The sequence below is a fragment of the Wyeomyia smithii genome, chromosome 3 (assembly GCF_029784165.1).
Source record: "Wyeomyia smithii strain HCP4-BCI-WySm-NY-G18 chromosome 3, ASM2978416v1, whole genome shotgun sequence".
Classification (NCBI taxonomy): Eukaryota; Metazoa; Arthropoda; class Insecta; order Diptera; family Culicidae; genus Wyeomyia; species Wyeomyia smithii.
The window spans coordinates 140,449,268-140,468,268 of record NC_073696.1 but is presented as its reverse complement, the minus strand read 5'-3'; the positions used below and the strand labels follow the sequence as shown (position 1 = coordinate 140,468,268).

At 39.6% G+C, this 19,001-nt stretch overlaps 4 protein-coding genes across 4 annotated transcripts; 2 read left to right on the top strand and 2 right to left on the bottom strand.

Moving 5' to 3' along the window:
• Positions 1-844: 844 nt before the first annotated feature.
• Positions 845-2,800, bottom strand: LOC129728616 (uncharacterized). Its single transcript, XM_055687066.1, has one exon. The coding sequence runs from the start codon at positions 2,798-2,800 to the stop codon at positions 845-847; it is 1,956 nt and encodes a 651-aa protein (XP_055543041.1).
• Positions 2,801-3,504: 704 nt separating this feature from the next.
• LOC129728615 (uncharacterized) lies at positions 3,505-4,547 on the bottom strand. Its single transcript, XM_055687065.1, has 2 exons — positions 3,952-4,547; positions 3,505-3,892 (listed from the first exon to the last, which is right to left on the bottom strand). Exons 1-2 carry the CDS (start codon positions 4,545-4,547, stop codon positions 3,505-3,507), a joined length of 984 nt encoding a protein of 327 aa, XP_055543040.1.
• A 292-nt stretch (positions 4,548-4,839) lies between these two features.
• LOC129728614 (uncharacterized) lies at positions 4,840-5,373 on the top strand. Its single transcript, XM_055687064.1, has one exon. The coding sequence runs from the start codon at positions 4,840-4,842 to the stop codon at positions 5,371-5,373; it is 534 nt and encodes a 177-aa protein (XP_055543039.1).
• An 805-nt stretch (positions 5,374-6,178) lies between these two features.
• Positions 6,179-8,134, top strand: LOC129728613 (uncharacterized). Its single transcript, XM_055687063.1, has one exon. The coding sequence runs from the start codon at positions 6,179-6,181 to the stop codon at positions 8,132-8,134; it is 1,956 nt and encodes a 651-aa protein (XP_055543038.1).
• Positions 8,135-19,001: the final 10,867 nt, after the last annotated feature.

Genomic DNA, 19,001 nt, shown 5'->3' with positions numbered 1-19,001 from the left:
GCCAACGGAGCCTTGGTATAATAAAAACAACAGCAAATGAAGATTTCCGTTATATCCAGAGAAATGTATCTGATGAGGATTTCAAAACTCTGCTGGCCACGATAAAGCGAAAAGCAGAAACAGTGTTCAATGCCACTAAAACCAGAGAGATCTGTAAGCTTGAAAAGTTGAAAAATGATAAAATTCAACACAGCACAGCACAGGGCTCATCATGGATAAGGAATTTTTCAGATGTTCTTTTGCCTGATTACGTAACACGTACTTTGCAGCTAGGTGGTAGTTTTAACGTACCAGATTTAAAAAGTCCACCATACGTTCGATTACTGTTTGAATTGAAAGCGTGATACAGTGGGAACCAAATGCGGACACAATATGAGATACGGAGTATCGGATGCTGTGATCAATCACATACACTACATCAAGCAACCGTTTTGCAGCGATAATGAGTGGATACGCAAGGAGGTGTGTCGCAGCAGAAAGTTTTTAGCAGAGAGAACCGACATCGTAGTGACAAAAGCGGACAAAGGAAAGCAGCTTGTAGTCATGAATCGCACAGAGTATGAAGCAAAAATGGGTGACCTATTGAGTGACGTAGACACATACGAGGAGATAAAAACTGACCCGTCATCAGCCACTTTAAAAAAAATCAACACATTGATTGATCATACGACGCGACGCGGGACAAAACACAACACTTATAGTTCTTACTACATTCAACATTTTAAAAAATTTTACCTTAAAACTCGACCGGTTTCGGGCGTAATACTGCCCATCTCCAGGAGGAGAGTCCGACTGGTTACACTTCTTTATACGTTGTTCGTATACGTCAGAGAGCAAAGAGATGCTACGGGATTCTCCGCTTTAGTATGTTAAATAGGCAGGATGTGATGGGGGGATCGTCTTCGTTCATCAGCGGTTCTGTCGAATTACTGATGTGAAGCGATTCCCAAGCATTTAAGTGGGACGTTTTTCTTACGTTTTTAATAATTTTCGCGTTTTTCCAGTCTATTTGGTGGTCTAAAGTTACGGTGTGGGCGGCTACACTAGATTCGCAGGACTTTGCATTATCAACGGCGTGTTTATGTTCTTTGATTCGCACTTTCACCTTGCGTCGAGTTTGCCCGATATACACCGAGGGACAATTCTGGCATGGAATCCGGTATATTCCGGAATGCTCATCTGGGGGAACTTTGTCTTTTAAATTGCATAGCAAGTCCCGCAATGTGTTTTCGCTTTTGTGCACGATTTGAAAATTAAGTCTTCTCAGTGTATTTTTTATTCGGTTGGTTACTTTGGGGTAGAATGGTAAACTGATCCTTTTTATTTCACTACTTCCGGGCAATAGTGTGGTGATTTGTTGTTTCTCTTGTTTGCGTTTTTGTTTTCCTAGAATTTTGTCCACGAATCTTTTGTCGTAGCCATTTATTTCTGCTGCTTTGTATATTTGTTGCTGTTCTTTGGCAAACTCCTCGGCTTCCATTGGCACATTAAACAACCGGTGGGCCATGGCATGAAAGGCTGCTTGTTTTTGTCCCCCAAAGTGGTTGGAATCGGACGTTATATAACGGTCGGTAGACGTCGGTTTTCTGTAGATCCCAAACTTCAATGTGCCATCCTCCTTTCGGGTGATCATCAGGTCTAGGAAGGGCAATTTACCCTCAACTTCCCGCTCTACCGTAAATTTGATTGAGTTGTGGCGGAAGTTGAGCAGATCTAATGTTTGGGGTAGGTAGCGTTCTTTCACCGGGGCAAAAACATCATCCACGTATCTTTTCCATACTCGTGGGAAATAATTCTCTTTTCCCGCGGCCTCTTCGAAATCGCTCATGAAAACGTTGGCTAACAGCGGTGAAAGTTTGCAGCCCATACTTAGGCCGAACGTCTGTTTGAAGCATTTTCCTCTAAAAGTGAAGTAGTTTTGGTTCATACATACCTCAGCAATTAAAAGGTAAGCTTCCATGTGGTGATGTGGCACCCGGCTGCGTTCTAAATGCCGGCGCTTGCTTTTTAACGCGTCGGTAACCGGTATGCTTGGAAAAAGGGCTGTGACATCGAACGATACCATAATTTCCCCTCGCTTAATTTTGAACCCTTCTAGTTGCTGAACCAAATCTACAGAATTTTTCACGCTTTTTCCGTGGGTTATCGGGTACTTTTTCATTTCTTCCACCAACCACGCTGCCATTTTCTCGGTTGGTGTGCGAATGTTGGAGAAAATCGGTCTCATTCCAACTGGATTTTTGTGGATCTTCGGCAGGCAATATAGCGAAGCCACCATCGGGTTGGGGACGTGAAATTTCCTCTCGAGTCTCTCTTCACCCATTAAATGTGCTACTTTCTGTCGCGCGAAATTTACTTCCTCGACCATCGCATTCAGAGGATCCCTAGGTTTGCCGTTTTTAAATTTATGTTCCTCGTACGGACCGGCTTTGATCATGTCACAGACGCGGGACTCGTAGTCTCCCTTGTCCATAATCACAACAGCATTTCCCTTGTCCGCACGAGAATAAATCACGTTGCGTGTTTTTAACTGGCGGATCGTACACCACATCTCAAAACTGTTATTCTCTGTACTATTTCGATTGCTGACCGTTCGTGAGATACATTGTTTAACATTCTGCCGTACTGCTGATTGCAGTGTGAAATTCTCATACTGAATAGCAGCTTCAATATTACTGACCATATCAGCGAGAGGGGCACACTGTGGGGGAACGGCAAAATTCAGGCCTTTGTTAAGCAGCTTCAGATCAGCCTGTGTAAACTGCGTGGAAGAGAGATTGACCACGAAGTTGTCTATCATTTGTGGCGCGCATCTCTTCATTCCTTGTGCCTGTGTATTTTCGAGAGACCGTAATTTTTGGCAATGTCGCTGTTTGGTTGTGCGCACTCGCTTGTCGAGATTGTGGTGGATGCCATCCAGGACCTTCCGCCAACACTCTTTCTTCTCCTCTACACATCTATGCACTACACACTCAGCTGAACTATGGTATTCTATTTTTCCAAGCAATTTCATATGGAGTGGGTATAACTGCTCCTCCACTTCTGATAGCTTTTTATGTTTACACTTTCTTTCCTCAAGAAGCCAAATTTTCTTCGCACTGCTTATGGCTCTTTCACTGGCTTCACTTTTGGTAGATGGTAGCATATTGATGAACTTGGGTATAAGCTTCCTTCTTGTACAGCGGGTTAGAAATTGGATGTGGAGTTGTAGCATTCTCTTTTTTGTAACCAATCGGCCATAAAGGCGAAAACACTCTGCGGTTGTGACCGACATTTCACTTCAATATTTGGTATTTTCGTGCAACGTAAGAACTAACATCACTCATACGACGCGACGCGGGACAAAACACAACACTTATAGTTCCTACTACATTTAACATTTTAAAAATTTTTACCTTAAAACTCGACCGGTTTCGGGCGTAATACTGCCCATCTTCAGGAGGAGAGTCCGACTGGTTACACTTCTTTATACGTTGTTCGTATACGTCAGAGAGCAAAGAGATGCTACGGGATTCTCCGCTTTAGTATGTTAAATAGGCAGGATGTGATGGGGGGATCGTCTTCGTTCATCAGCGGTTCTGTCGAATTACTGATGTGAAGCGATTCCCAAGCATTTAAGTGGGACGTTTTTCTTACATTTTTAATAATTTTCGCGTTTTTCCAGTCTATTTGGTGGTCTAAAGTTACGGTGTGGGCGGCTACACTAGATTCGCAGGACTTTGCATTATCAACGGCGTGTTTATGTTCTTTGATTCGCACTTTCACCTTGTGTCGAGTTTGCCCGATATACACCGAGGGACAATTCTGGCATGGAATCCGGTATATTCCGGAATGCTCATCTGGGGGAACTTTGTCTTTTAAATTGCATAGCAAGTCCCGCAATGTGTTTTCGCTTTTGTGCACGATTTGAAAATTAAGTCTTCTCAGTGTATTTTTTATTCGGTTGGTTACTTTGGGGTAACTACTACCCCAAACTGATGAACTGGTAAACTGATCCTTTTTATTTCACTACTTCCGGGCAATAGTGTGGTGATTTGTTGTTTCTCTTGTTTGCGTTTTTGTTTTCCTAGAATTTTGTCCACGAATCTTTTGTCGTAGCCATTTATTTCTGCTGCTTTGTATATTTGTTGCTGTTCTTTGGCAAACTCCTCGGCTTCCATTGGCACATTAAACAACCGGTGGGCCATGGCATGAAAGGCTGCTTGTTTTTGTCCCCCAAAGTGGTTGGAATCGGACGTTATATAACGGTCGGTAGACGTCGGTTTTCTGTAGATCCCAAACTTCAATGTGCCATCCTCCTTTCGGGTGATCATCAGGTCTAGGAAGGGCAATTTACCCTCAACTTCCCGCTCTACCGTAAATTTGATTGAGTTGTGGCGGGAGTTGAGCAGATCTAATGTTTGGGGTAGGTAGCGTTCCTTCACCGGGGCAAAAACATCATCCACGTATCTTTTCCATACTCGTGGGAAATAATTCTCTTTTCCCGCGGCCTCTTCGAAATCGCTCATGAAAACGTTGGCTAACAGCGGTGATAGTTTGCAGCCCATACTTAGGCCGAACGTCTGTTTGAAGCATTTTCCTCTAAAAGTGAAGTAGTTTTGGTTCATACATACCTCAGCAATTAAAAGGTAAGCTTCCATGTGGTGATGTGGCACCCGGCTGCGTTCTAAATGCTGGCGCAAGCTTTTTAACGCGTCGGTAACCGGTATGCTTGGAAAAAGGGCTGTGACATCGAACGATACCATAATTTCCCCTCGCTTAATTTTGAACCCTTCTAGTTGCTGAACCAAATCTACAGAATTTTTCACGCTTTTTCCGTGGGTTATCGGGTATGTGCCAATGGAAGCCGAGGAGTTTGCCAAAGAACAGCAACAAATATACAAATCAGCAGAAATAAATGGCTACGACAAAAGATTCGTGGACAAAATTCTAGGAAAACAAAAACGCAAACAAGAGAAACAACAAATCACCACACTATTGCCCGGAAGTAGTGAAATAAAAAGGATCAGTTTACCATTCTACCCCAAAGTAACCAACCGAATAAAAAATACACTGAGAAGACTTAATTTTCAAATCGTGCACAAAAGCGAAAACACATTGCGGGACTTGCTATGCAATTTAAAAGACAAAGTTCCCCCAGATGAGCATTCCGGAATATACCGGATTCCATGCCAGAATTGTCCCTCGGTGTATATCGGGCAAACTCGACGCAAGGTGAAAGTGCGAATCAAAGAACATAAACACGCCGTTGATAATGCAAAGTCCTGCGAATCTAGTGTAGCCGCCCACACCGTAACTTTAGACCACCAAATAGACTGGAAAAACGCGAAAATTATTAAAAACGTAAGAAAAACGTCCCACTTAAATGCTTAGGAATCGCTTCACATCAGTAATTCGACAGAACCGCTGATGAACGAAGACGATCCCCCCATCACATCCTGCCTATTTAACATACTAAAGCGGAGAATCCCGTAGCATCTCTTTGCTCTCTGACGTATACGAACAACGTATAAAGAAGTGTAACCAGTCGGACTCTCCTCCTGAAGATGGGCAGTATTACGCCCGAAACCGGTCGAGTTTTAAGGTAAAAATTTTTAAAATGTTAAATGTAGTAAGAACGATAAGTGTTGTGTTTTGTCCCGCATCGCGTCGTATGAGTGATGTTAGTTCTTACGTTGCACGAAAATACCAAATATTGAAGTGAAATGTCGGTCACAACCGCAGAGTGCTTTCGCCTTTATGGCCGATTGGTTACAAAAAAGAGAATGCTACAACTCCACATCCAATTTCTAACCCGCTGTAGAAGAAGGAAGCTTATACCCAAGTTCATCAATATGCTACCATCACCAAAAGTGAAACCAGTGAAAGAGCCATAAGTAGTGCGAAGAAAATTTGGCTTCTTGAGGAAAGAAAGTGTAAACATAAAAAGCTATCAGAAGTGGAGGAGCAGTTATACCCACTCCATATGAAATTGCTTGGAAAAATAGAATACCATAGTTCAGCTGAGTGTGTAGTGCATAGATGTGTAGAGGAGAAGAAAGAGTGTTGGCGGAAGGTCCTGGATGGCATCCACCACAATCTCGACAAGCGAGTGCGCACAACCAAACAGCGACATTGCCAAAAATTACGGTCTCTCGAAAATACACAGGCACAAGGAATGAAGAGATGCGCGCCACAAATGATAGACAACTTCGTGGTCAATCTCTCTTCCACGCAGTTTACACAGGCTGATCTGAAGCTGCTTAACAAAGGCCTGAATTTTGCCGTTCCCCCACAGTGTGCCCCTCTCGCTGATATGGTCAGTAATATTGAAGCTGCTATTCAATATGAGAATTTCACACTGCAATCAGCAGTACGGCAGAATGTTAAACAATGTATCTCACGAACGGTCAGCAATCGAAATAGTACAGAGAATAACAGTTTTGAGATGTGGTATACGATCCGCCAGTTAAGAACACGCAACGTGATTTATTATCGTGCGGACAAGGGAAATGCTGTTGTGATTATGGACAAGGGAGACTACGAGTCCCGCGTCTGTGACATGATCAAAGCCGGTCCGTACGAGGAACATAAATTTAAAAACGGCAAACCTAGGGATCCTCTGAATGCGATGGTCGAGGAAGTAAATTTCGCGCGACAGAAAGTAGCACATTTAATGGGTGAAGAGAGACTCGAGAGGAAATTTCACGTCCCCAACCCGATGGTGGCTTCGCTATATTGCCTGCCGAAGATCCACAAAAATCCAGTTGGAATGAGACCGATTTTCTCCAACATTCGCACACCAACCGAGAAAATGGCAGCGTGGTTGGTGGAAGAAATGAAAAAGTACCCGATAACCCACGGAAAAAGCGTGAAAAATTCTGTAGATTTGGTTCAGCAACTAGAAGGGTTCAAAATTAAGCGAGGGGAAATTATGGTATCGTTCGATGTCACAGCCCTTTTTCCAAGCATACCGGTTACCGACGCGTTAAAAAGCTTGCGCCAGCATTTAGAACGCAGCCGGGTGCCACATCACCACATGGAAGCTTACCTTTTAATTGCTGAGGTATGTATGAACCAAAACTACTTCACTTTCAGAGGAAAATGCTTCAAACAGACGTTCGGCCTAAGTATGGGCTGCAAACTTTCACCGCTGTTAGCCAACGTTTTCATGAGCGATTTCGAAGAGGCCGCGGGAAAAGAGAATTATTGCCCACGAGTATGGAAAAGATACGTGGATGATGTTTTTGCCCTGGTGAAAGAACGCTACCTACCCCAAACATTAGATCTGCTCAACTCCCGCCACAACTCAATCAAATTTACGGTAGAGCGGGAAGTTGAGGGTAAATTGCCCTTCCTAGACCTGATGATCACCCGAAAGGAGGATGGCACATTGAAGTTTGGGATCTACAGAAAACCGACGTCTACCGACCGTTATATAACGGCCGATTCCAACCACTTTGGGGGACAAAAACAAGCAGCCTTTCATGCCATGGCCCACCGGTTGTTTAATGTGCCAATGGAAGCCGAGGAGTTTGCCAAAGAACAGCAACAAATATGCAAAGCAGCAGAAATAAATGGCTACGACAAAAGATTCGTGGACAAAATTCTAGGAAAACAAAAACGCAAACAAGAGAAACAACAAATCACCACACTATTGCCCGGAAGTAGTGAAATAAAAAGGATCAGTTTACCATTCTACCCCAAAGTAACCAACCGAATAAAAAATACACTGAGAAGACTTAATTTTCAAATCGTGCACAAAAGCGAAAATACATTGCGGGACTTGCTATGCAATTTAAAAGACAAAGTTCCCCCAGATGAGCATTCCGGAATATACCGGATTCTATGCCAGAATTGTCCCTCGGTGTATATCGGGCAAACTCGACGCAAGGTGAAAGTGCGAATCAAAGAACATAAACACGCCGTTGATAATGCAAAGTCCTGCGAATCTAGTGTAGCCGCCCACACCGTAACTTTAGACCACCAAATAGACTGGAAAAACGCGAAAATTATTAAAAACGTAAGAAAAACGTCCCACTTAAATGCTTGGGAATCGCTTCACATCAGTAATCCGACAGAACCGCTGATGAACGAAGACGATCCCCCCATCACATCCTGCCTATTTAACATACTAAAGCGGAGAATCCCGTAGCATCTCTTTGCTCTCTGACGTATACGAACAACGTATAAAGAAGTGTAACCAGTCGGACTCTCCTCCTGAAGATGGGCAGTATTACGCCCGAAACCGGTCGAGTTTTAAGGTAAAATTTTTTAAAATGTTAAATGTAGTAAGAACGATAAGTGTTGTGTTTTGTCCCGCGTCGCGTCGTATGAGTGATGTTAGTTCTTACGTTGCACGAAAATACCAAATATTGAAGTGACATTGATTGATAAATGATCAAATGCAGAATGGATCGATCAGAACACAAAGTTTAAACTAGAAATGTGTAACTGCAATCCACCAAGAATCTATGGGTTGCCAAAAATTCATAAACCGAATAGGCCATTGAGGCTGATTAACTCAACGATTGGTGCAGCAACTTATAAAATTGCAAGATACTTCTCGAGCATTTTGAAAAATATTACCGGGAAATCAGAATGTCATATCGTCAATAGCTTTGAATTTGTGGACAATATTAGGCAGCAGAGAGTAGCAAGCGATGAAATTCTACTCTCGTTAGATGTGGTTTCTCTTTTTACAAATTTTCCCACCGATTTCGCTTTGGAAACCATTGATCTACGGTGGAATGAAGTGAGGAACTTCACTAACATACCAAAGGAAAATTTCATGGAAATGCTGAAGCTGATACTATCGTCTACTTTTTTGGTGTTTCGGAATCGAGTTTTCAAACAAAAATTTGGATTACCGATGGGATCGCCACTCTCCCCCGTGATAGCGAATATAGTTTTGGAGAGATTAGAAAATACAGCACTAGGTCAATTGAAACAGGAAAACATCACACCGGCTTTCTTCAAGAGATATGTAGACGATTGCTTGGCAGCTGTACGAAGAGATGAAGTAGATAGGATGCTAGCTGTTTCCAACAGTTTCCACCCGAGATTGCAATTTACCTTGGAGTTGGAGGACAATGCGAAACTGAATTTTTTGGACACCGTAGTTCGACGAAAGAACAATAGAGTAACTACAGAATGGTTGCCTAAGGATTTAGTAGGAAGGTATCTAGACAATAATTCTGTAAGTCCTATTAGTCACAAAAAGAACACAGCTATAGCACTGATAGATAGAGCCTTGAAACTAAGTCAGCCAGAATATAGACCACAAAGCTTAGAAAAAGTCAGATACATTCTAAGTAATAATAAGTTCCCAAAGTTTTTAATCATTACGTTGATACAAGAGCGAACAACAAAACTTTATAATACGATAACAACCACGACGACACTGTGTCCCAAGTTTATCTCAACTCCATGTATACCAGGCTTAGGAGAGAAATTAAATAAATATTTAAGACAGTTCAATATTGTTTTAGCTTTTAAACCAACTGATAAAATTAAAGACATTATTGTTACAAAGATGAAAGACAAATTTGAAAAACAAAGGAAAACTAATGTGGTTTGTGAAATAACATGCGGCGTATGCACTGGTAAATCGTATATTGGACAGACCAGTCAATTTAAAAAAAAAAAGATTCGACCAACACAAAAATGACATTAAATCCAAAAGTGTAGGGAACACAGGGCTAGTACAACATACAATAAATGAGGGACATATTTTCGATTTTGAGAGCACAAGAATCTTGGACGAAATAACCAAAACTGACACGAGGCTCATTTCGGAAACATTTCATATTAAAATTAAAGGTGAAGAAAATACCTTCAACCTACAACGTGAATCGATAAAATTCCGATCTGCCTACAACGGGTTGTTCGAAACACTAAAAACAATACGATCTGACAGCAATCGATAGTAAAAGAGAAAGGAAAAAAACAGATAGATTGAAGTTGAAACGCCGGTATAACCTAGATTGTGTAGCAAGTAAGTGTTTTCATGTTAAATTTAAAACGAGAATTGTATTTAGGTGTATTTTAGAATCCGCTGAGGATGACCGAAAAAAATTTAATAAAGTAGGTCGAAACGTTCGGATATATTTGCTTTTTTAAGTCTACTTTTCACCGAAAACTGTCGATTATCCAACATATATAAAATCAAGCGGTGATGATCTCAACGAAACAATAATAAAAGTAAACATATTGACTTTCTCTTAACGACCACTGGCTAATTAAAAGGTAGAAAAGTGATGCAAATGGCCGAATGTCATACACTACACGGGTAAAAATAAAATCTCGAAAACGGGCAAAATGACTCATGATTTCATGATTTGGATGTATTTTCATAGTATGAATATACACCTTGAGTAAAGACTCATGGAATCATGAGCCAATTGTTCGTAACGCACCCCGTGCGTTACTGTTTTGCTGACATCATGAGCAATTTGGATTGAAACCATGACTTATGGGTCATGAAATTTGACTCATTTGACTCATGAAATCGGGCGTTCAATTTATAAAATCTCCCTTTGACTCATGGAACCATGATTGTGATTTATGAAATCATGAAATGCGAGTCATGAAATATAGCATTTGACTCATGGAATCGGGTGTTTGATTTATGCATTCTTGCTTTGGCTTATTCTAACCCATGAAATTATGAGCTGAACTCGTGAAATCATGAGTCACGAGTCATGCAATTTAGCATTTGACTCATGATCTCGGGCGTTCGATTTAAGAATTTTTGCTGTGGCTACTGGAACCATGATTTCGATTTATGAAATCATGAGTTGCGAGTCAGGACATATAGCATTTGAATACGGGAATCGGGTGTTCGATCTATGAATTCTTGCTGTGGCTACTGGAACCATGGTTTTAATTTATGAAAACATGAGTTGCGAGTCAGGTCATATAGCATTTGACTCATGAAATCGGGTGTTCGATTTATAAAACCTTGCTTTGATTTAGGAAACCATGAATTGAACGCGAATTGTGCGATCCGATTCACGAAATTGCCCAATCCGCACGAGAGTCACAAATAAAATGAGACTTTTTTCTTACAATTGTCCCCCGAATGTTTTAAAAATAATATGGAAATAGTACTTTTTATAGAAAAACATGTGTGAACTTTTTGCTATGATTATAAAACAAATTTTTCTTTTATTTTGTCTCTGTGATAATTGAACTAAAATTTATTTATTCTTCTCTGAAGGGTCACAGACGAAATAATTCCACTTGTGAAACGAAATTATTTTTTTCATTAAGTAGTCACGGTGATAATTTGAAGTACAAATGATATGTGGTCTTAGAATAGTAACTAAGTCATTAAGAGGTACATTTAAATTTTTCTGATAACTTCATGGTGACCTTCATAGGAATAGTTTCCCCTGTTAGGCACTGTGACTTCTGTGAGAGAGTATTTGTCAAAAGTTTTGTTCAATAGAATTTGTAACCTTTTGAAAAAAACTTATAAGTTATTAACGTTGTCTCAGTGATTTTGGTTATCATCTCTTCTAAGTTCTAGTTTATATAAATATCAGAAAAAGTGAACATCGGGCTTCAATCAACAAATGTTACTTTTTAGTCACCTTGATCTTTTCAAAAATTTCGCGGAATTTTAGTAACTATCCATTTTAATTAAGTAACTTCGTAAAGATTGGTTCAATTTAATAAGGTCACATATTTCTTGAAACTAACGTTCGATTAGTCTCAAAAGAGTCCCTGTATTAATTGATGTTTATTGAAGAATAAAAAAAAATCTATAACCGTTATTAAGAGGAATGTATCTTTTTTACGAAAGTCACCAGAATTGGTGACGAGCACCTAAAGTTTGTTGGCTCACTAAACTGAGGGCAATGCTTGACGATAGTAGTACATATATTATAAAATTAAACCATAATATGATTTAGAAGTTTTCCTTGATAGTTTTCATATATTTTGTAACAAAATGACAACAACAGTTATCCATTAACAGACAGACGCTTAAAAAAATCAATAAATCTAATTTTTCGTGTTTCTAAAATATTTATAACTTTACGAATACTATCTAAAACGTAATTAAGGGGTAGGCGACATACTTTCTCGATGATAATGGGATTGCATTTGAAAATCGCAATTTCAACTATTACTAATTTCAACTATTATTAATTTCAATTATTACTAGTATGTACACATTCAATCATTTCTAAATTTTATCGGCGAAATAAAAAAAATTAAATAGCAAAGTTCGGGAGTTGGTCATGAACAGTATATTTTATTTTAGAACTTTGTCACGAAAAATATTCATGAATGTGTTGATAAAAATACGACTCGCGGTGACAATTTAAAACAAAATTAGAATCGTTTCTGGTTTCTCCTATAAATATCACCCAGGTGAAAATATGTAAAGTTGCCGCCACACGGGCGCTAATTCCCTTAGTTTCTAAGTCATAGTTGATTGTAAAAAGCATTTTTTTTTTCATCATAACGCGGGATTGTACTGTCAAAAGCTATAACATAGAGATGATGAAAAAATGCTTTTTACAATCAACTAAGACTTAGAAACTAAGGGAATTAGCGTCCGTGTGGCGGCACCTTAAATGTAGAAAATTTCTAACAAACCACTTTGGGACAATTGCTAAGAGTTTGTATAAGGCTCTAAGCCCCGCCTTTTCAACGTTTTTTTAAGCATTCCTGACCATTTACAGAGCATATTCCTAATACGAATATGAATTTTCTCTTAAACATCTCATTTGTGCGAACTGGGTGTACATTTAATTTATGAAACTTCGCTTTGGTTCATTAAAGCTTAATGTCATGATTTATCGATCACGAAACTGGAGATATAATTCATGTGATCTAGCGTTCCACGAATGAAATTCGACATTATATTTGAATTCGTGTTTTGGTTCATAAAGTCAGTAATTTATTTCATGAAACTACAATAAAAACTTATTAAACTTAGGATAAAGTTCATAAACTTTGAATTGGATTCATCACTCTGATAAGTTGGAATTTGATTCATGATTATGAATTATCGAAATTATAATTTTACAACTTAAAACCATTGATAAAAATCGTAAAAGATTAGATTTTGTTCACGGTCTTAGATGCCAAACCGTTACGGGATTGAGGATTTGCGTTTGTAGTAACAAGTTCGACAGTCAGTATTATTTATGATTTGCACGACAAAACAAAGTAAAACATAAATTAATAAGTTTTCTTTGGCAGCTTTTCTGCAGCAGCATTATGCAAAAACCTGCCAAAGACGTTCGATACCCGAATCAATTTTTAATAACTTTCCAACCATTTTTGATCGTTTTGAAGTAGAATACTTCTCTCAGGAAGTTCGGCTACATAGGGATGTGAAATGAAAATCTAAAACCGAAAAAAGTGAAAAATATGTCCAATTTCAAATGCTAATAAATCGGTTAGTATTCGATGGATCGAGCAGTCTCTGTGCGATAGTGGGCACTAGTAAATGCATTCAATTAAAAGTTGACGCATTTTGATAACACGTGAGCCGTCTAGTTTTGAGTTTTATATCAGCATTTCATTGTTTACTTTATCACAAGAAATACTTTATTCGCCCTGTCAGTGATACCGCAAAGATGTGATCGGCATCTTATCCGATACTAAAAGGAACAACAAATTGTCCTTTTTAGGATGAAATAAAAACTTGATTAAAGAGTTAATATTTTCTAATGAGTTAATTCACATTTTTAAATTAAAGTAAAAGTTAAAAATTTTACTTCATCTCCGTGTCTCAAAACGTACTGAATTATCTTTTCCTTCAGTCATGAGCACGACATCCGAAAAAAATTCATCTCAAATTTAAAAATTTTCAAACCCCAACCCCAACCCAAGCTACTTACTATATTATTATTATTTACTAGAAAAACGTTTCAACGGTCAACGTTTATTTACTCGAAAAAATTACTGACACGCGAGCAGCCGGGTTATCTTTCTTGTAAAAGTATTCTACAGCAACCTTGCGGTCGTGGCTTTGCACACAACCCTCCAATTTCCTAACGGATTCTATTTTTTCTTAAAAAAGTACTGTAAATCTTTATCATTAGAGAACACAAAATGTTTCTCATCTCATTTTTTTAAATGTCATTTTTGACTTAGCGTAGGTGTTCTTATGGGCTTAAGATGACATTTTATGCTATTATTGTTTTGTTTTTGTTTTTGGTCACGAATAATTTGTGAAAAGGTTTTTTTGTAAAAATGGTATAAGGCGGCAACCATAAATTACGTAACATATCATACACTTTGGCTTTACGATTTGTTATATAGGAGAGGGGGGGGGGGGGGAGGTTGGTAAGACCAGCGTTACGTAACAAAAAATCCATGGGGAGACTTTCCAAATATGAGCATTTTTATTTGGCAAATTCTTTCACAGTGTTACGTAATTTTTATGGGGGGTAGGTTTTGGCGTTACTTTTTGTTACGTATGGGAGAGTGGGGGTCTAAAAATTGGGTTTTTTTTGCGTTACGTAATTTATGGATGTTGCTAAGGCAATCGACGCGATAGGTCAGCTGATTTCAGTTTGTTTTCAACTTTTGACAGCCTCAGGTATGTTCGAACGGTCGCAACTTGGATGCAACCACAAAAATCAAACGATCGGTTGCTCCAGTATGGTTAGTGACAATCCTTACCCAATAAAAAAATATCACTTTAGATTTTTTTTCAAAAAATTTCGTGTTTGGTTGTGTTTTGGTTTTGCAACTTGAAAAACAATTATAAACGTACAAGCAGTGAAACGTCACCCGTGGATTGCCTATATTGTTAAAAAATATTTTTAGAGCCAGAACGGTTTGTTTAATCGGTGTGACTTCTTCAGAAAAATTGCAGATAACAGTTTTATCTTAGCGATAAAAGTATACACAAAAAAAAATATTTATTATGCAACACAAAATAAGGAAAACAACTTGTTTTAAAGTTTTTTTTAACTACAAATGGTTTATGGTTGTATGCTCCAGTGTTGCTATACTCGCTCTTATCAAGCATACGATACCCCAACTAGTGTTCTCTTCGCTACCGAAATCACACACACAATGGAGTACCTCCACCATTCGAACTGTCTCTCGTTCTTTCACACTTCCTTCATTTCACATCACCGAGGGATGACGCGTGCGAGTTTTCTTCGCTCCCGAAATCATGGACACACACTTCTATTCACGGTCTTATTCGCGTGCACTCCCCTACTCGCGAGCACGACCAGCCAGGAATAATTGTTTCAAGACGCATCGGAATGGCGTGGCGCGATGCAGCGGATCGATTATAGTTAGGTAAACTGTGTAAATGTAGTAAAAGCTGTTCTTATCAGATGCTTAAATGTTTACAAGTTGTCGTCAAAATGTCGCCTCAAATTCTCTCAGAAAACAATATGTTGAATATCATTGACATCCTGAATAGTGAAACTAATGTTTGACGTTGATGGTTGCTCTAAACTCGGCTCCTTCGCATTATTGTGGAAAACATCACCAGGGTCTACTTATAAAAAATTTGGTCACTCAGTTATTTGTTACTTGGTGCACATTAAAATTTCGAACTCGTGCTGAGACATGTAGATCATATCGAATTTACAATCGTTTATGTCAAGGCGCACGAACACTTTGAATAAGGTGTAATATATGAACGAAAAAATTTTAACTCTTCAATTGACTATTTAGTTAATCCTTAAAAGGACAACTAGTTTTTTAATTCAATTTAGGATATGATGTTATGATCTCTGTGCTTCCCGACATTAAAAGCTGTTTTCGGACTAAAAATTTGACGGCAGACAGATTTTGATTGCTAACACCCCTTTTGTGTGTTGCCGAAATACGGCAGTTTTTCACTGGAGAAATTGCCTCTACCGTAAAAAGCAGCTTTTTACTAGAAGAGGTAATACCGTTACACTTACCGCTGACGCTGCTACTACTACCGCTACTGGTACCCGCTATCGCTGCTGGCCGCTGCTACATACACTGAAAATATTCTTTCGTTATTCTCTGCGCGCACATTTCGTGAACATGGAATCCGTAGATTGTACAGCACTTTTGTTGGATGTATAGAACATTCGTACTGCAAGTTATCGAACAGAATTGCAACTTTACGCATAATTTGTACAATTCACGAACGTGGATAACAACGAACAAAAAAAAAAACGGAAGCACGAGTATTTACTTGAACGAAATTTTTGTGCTCTGTGATTTTTGATTTCGTATAATGTATACATTAGTGCGTAAGGTTACTAATTTTTCGTACGATTTACATTATGCAGCCTTTGTTTGTACGATTGATTGCGTTCATTTCTTGAACCTTTCTTTACGTATACGAATAGAAATCTGCAACCATTTTGACAGTTCTGACCTTCATATTTAATACTCATTAAAGATCAACCAGTTAACACCACCATTCTCTAGTAAACTGATTGCTTTTTCGAAGATTTTTTAATAAACTTTGTTAGTTTAACACTCTTAAATAACAATTTTCAATAGTAGGGTAGCGAAAGGCTTCGGCAGGTCTTCTGCAGCAATCTCAACCACTGCCGAAGCCGTTCGCTACCTACAATAGTTCAAATAATCAAATTATAATTGTCTGCATTTGGGCTGATGCGTGGATAATTTTCAATTGATTGCTGCAAAAACGATGGAAATGCGTTGAAAACTAAGCGGCTTATAAGCATTAAAAACACAAATATCGTCCCCTTTTCCGTTTTTATATTTTCATTCTCACCCCAATGTAGCCGATCTTCCTGAGAAATGTAGTTCTACGTAAAAAAAAACAAGTCTTTATTATGCTCAACTTCAGTGATGTTTCAAGATAGTTTACAGTTCCAAATTTCCGCTAGCGAAATTTGACAGAAAACCTGGTTGGAGAACACACAGGTATTTCACCCATCTGCAGTTTACAGTTCATGCGAAGCGAATACAACCACCACCTAACTGATTGGGGAGCGGGCGTGATAGATGCAACCGAAAGATCATTTAAATCGATCGAGTTAGTGCCGCGGCTAGCAGAATACCGCACCACCATTACCAACCCACCGGCGTTGATTTCCTAGGCTCGATCACGCAGGAGCAGCGGGGCTGTGATCGTTACGGCTCTGCAACAGCATCAAACAATCCACTTTATCACTCAGTGATCCAACAGTATCACACAGCTGTTTAAATTGAACAGCATTCGTTGGCACAGCCTGCACATTATTTAGTTTTTAGGCAAAATAGGCACGAATTCTTCTACCGCCTAATTTATCTTTACAGGCGGGACAAATAAACCTTGCCTTCCCTTGTGCGAACAAATCCTTGTGGGCACGACCGTTAATTTCACAACATTGCTAGCCGATGTGACGAAAGGCATCGCAGAAACCGCGGGGCACTGGTTTCAAATCATCAATAGGCTGGTAGCTTCTCATCCATCAATTCTAGCAGCAACAACAATATATAGTTCTGGCAACTCTGTTTGTGCTATTGTATATTCAGTTTTACTACCTGCGTTTAAATTCCGTTGATTCATCGAAAACCCGTGCTCTCGAGTTACTTCTGTGCTTCGAAACCAATATTGAGCTGAAAGTGGTCACTAGAAGTGTGAAGAACAGTTACTTTTTGTGATAATCGACCCTTTTCAATACTCAAGTGGATCGGACTGTGTGCTGGCATTAGCATTGTTATTTTTTGGCATCGTGTAGCAGAGCATTTATCGTTAGTGTTCTTCTTGCCTATCGAAAGGCGTTTATTCATCATGGAGAAGAATTTATTCGGCGAGTGCAAACTTGAAGTGAATGATCTCGAACCGATCCGTTGTGGATTTTGTGATGCTCGCTACCACATTAATCAACAGTGCTGTGGATTCAACAGCAGAGTTTGTAAAGACCTTTTTTCGCAAGGTAAAATAATGTTTATTTGCCCGCACTGTAGAGATGAACTGAACGGTCAATCGATCGGTGCTTATGTGGCTGACATGATAGCAAAACAATCTTCCCGCATTCACAACAGCTTATTGACTTACCTGGTCAAGTGCAAAGACTCGCCGAGGTAGTTGAGGGGTTGAGTAAGAAAATTGATAGCATGCCGCACAAACCGCTGAATATTGATGGTTCTACTAGCACCCCAACAAATTTATCAGTCACACCAGTCTGGTCTGTACGAAACCCCAAGCGTCGTCGTGCTGATCGCTTGCCAGTGGAAATTGCTTCTGATCGCGGCACTAACACTGTCGACATCAGCGATCTTTCTGTGCAGTCTATTACTTCTGCAGCAGCACAGAAATGCTTTTGGCTTTACTTATCTGGTCTAAGCCCGAAAATAAGCGACGGCGACGTGCTAATAATTGTTTCTCGTTGCTTAAATGGAAGTGAGCCCATCGCAGTTATACGACTAGTGCAGCGAGGTGCTGACACGAGTAACTTTTCATATGTATCGTACAAAATCGGATTGGACCCGGGCATCAAATCCATTGCCCTAGATCCTGCTTCTTGGCCAACTGGACTTTTATTCAGGGAGTTTGTCGATCGTCCAAAAAACTAATTCCTAGTAGCAGATCACAGTCTGCCGCATCGTGTGCTGTAACCGAACCTATTCTTTTGCGATCTTTTATTGACGGTGGGAGCTCACGGGCTCCCGCCAGAGGCGAGTATTCCTTTAATTCTTTTGCGCCGCCTGTGCTGTATGGCTCGTCTTTTCAGAAAACTGTCAGTGATGCGTCTATCGTTAGTATATACTACCAGAACGTACGCGGATTGAGGACGAAAGTTGACGACATCTTTCTGGCGACCACCGACTGCAGCTTCGATGTAATTATGCTGACCGAGACGGGATTGGACGATAATATTCTTTTACCACAGTTATTTGGCAACGCTTTCAACGTTTTTCGATGCGATCGAAGTCCACTCGACAGCAACAAACGTTCTTTCGGCGGTGTTCTGATTGCTGTCGCACGGCATCACGCTAGCGTAGTGTTTGAGTCTATACACGAAAGATGTTTGGAACAGGTATGCGTAAGAGCCACTATCAATGGATTGAAGTTTTTGCTATGTGTTATATAT

Coding starts and splice junctions, on each gene's coding strand:
- LOC129728614 (XM_055687064.1), top strand. CDS start 4,840: ATGGAAGCCGAGGAGTTTGCCAAAGAACAGCAACAAATATACAAATCA.
- LOC129728613 (XM_055687063.1), top strand. CDS start 6,179: ATGATAGACAACTTCGTGGTCAATCTCTCTTCCACGCAGTTTACACAG.
- LOC129728616 (XM_055687066.1), bottom strand. CDS start 2,800: ATGATAGACAACTTCGTGGTCAATCTCTCTTCCACGCAGTTTACACAG.
- LOC129728615 (XM_055687065.1), bottom strand. CDS start 4,547: ATGGGCTGCAAACTATCACCGCTGTTAGCCAACGTTTTCATGAGCGAT. Junction 3,893..3,951: donor GGGGTAGTAGTTACCCCAAA/GTAACCAACCGA, acceptor CGTGCACAAAAG/CGAAAACACATTGCGGGACT.